Source organism: Cyprinodon tularosa, unplaced genomic scaffold (assembly GCF_016077235.1).
Source record: "Cyprinodon tularosa strain WSP-4 unplaced genomic scaffold, ASM1607723v1 ctg1141, whole genome shotgun sequence".
In the NCBI taxonomy this organism is placed as follows: domain Eukaryota; kingdom Metazoa; phylum Chordata; class Actinopteri; order Cyprinodontiformes; family Cyprinodontidae; genus Cyprinodon; species Cyprinodon tularosa.
The window spans coordinates 163207-163954 of record NW_024037939.1 but is presented as its reverse complement, the minus strand read 5'-3'; the positions used below and the strand labels follow the sequence as shown (position 1 = coordinate 163954).

General features: G+C 52.4%; 1 protein-coding gene across 1 annotated transcript; it reads right to left on the bottom strand.

Moving 5' to 3' along the window:
- Positions 1-216: 216 nt before the first annotated feature.
- Positions 217-500, bottom strand: LOC119796052 (major facilitator superfamily domain-containing protein 4A-like; the record flags this gene model as incomplete). The annotated part of the gene is made up of 1 exon (XM_038304380.1): positions 217-500. A coding segment is annotated over exon 1 (233 nt), but the record flags the coding sequence as incomplete, so codon positions are not given.
- Between the last annotated feature and the right edge of the window lie 248 nt (positions 501-748).

Below are 748 nucleotides of genomic sequence, written 5' to 3'. Positions count from 1 at the left end.
CTGATATTTGCCAGTCAAATGAACTCAGAGAAACTGTTTATCTGCTTTTATCACAAAGTTTAAACTTTATTTATTTAGGACATAACTTAATGATTTAAACAAGCATAAGGTGGATAGTTTATAAACTAATGTAATAAAATAATCGCATTACTTTAATAAACAGAAATATGTGATAAAATGTTTGTAGTTTAAATGTTGAGTCAAAGTTTTTCTTACGTCTTCTTGAACAATCCTCCCACGCTGCTGCCCACCAGCAGAAAGAACTGCTGCGAAACAAAGATCCAGGTGATGCTCTGCAGGGAGGAGCGGCTCTGGCAGCGCAGGTCCAGGATGGTGGGACCCAGCGAGGAGACGCACAGCCCGAAGCTGAAGAAGGCGCTGCACAGGGTGGCGGTCTGCTGCAGGTGGAGCCGCAGCAGCGACCGGATCCGCTCATCCAGCAGCTTCATGTCTGAAAACCTCCCGGGATCAAACTCTGCTGCTGCTGCTGTCCTCCCCCCTCCTCTATCCTCCCCCCTCTGCTATCCTCCCCCCTCTGCTATCCTCCCCCCTCCTCTATCCTCCCCCCTCTGCTGTCCTCCCCCCTCCTCTATCCTCCCCCCTCTGCTGTCCTCCCCCCTCCTCTATCCTCCCCCCTCTGCTATCCTCCCCCCTCTGCTATCCTCCCCCCTCCTCTATCCTCCCCCCTCTGCTGTCCTCCCCCCTCCTCTATCCTCCCCCCTCTGCTATCCTCCCCCCTCTGCTATCC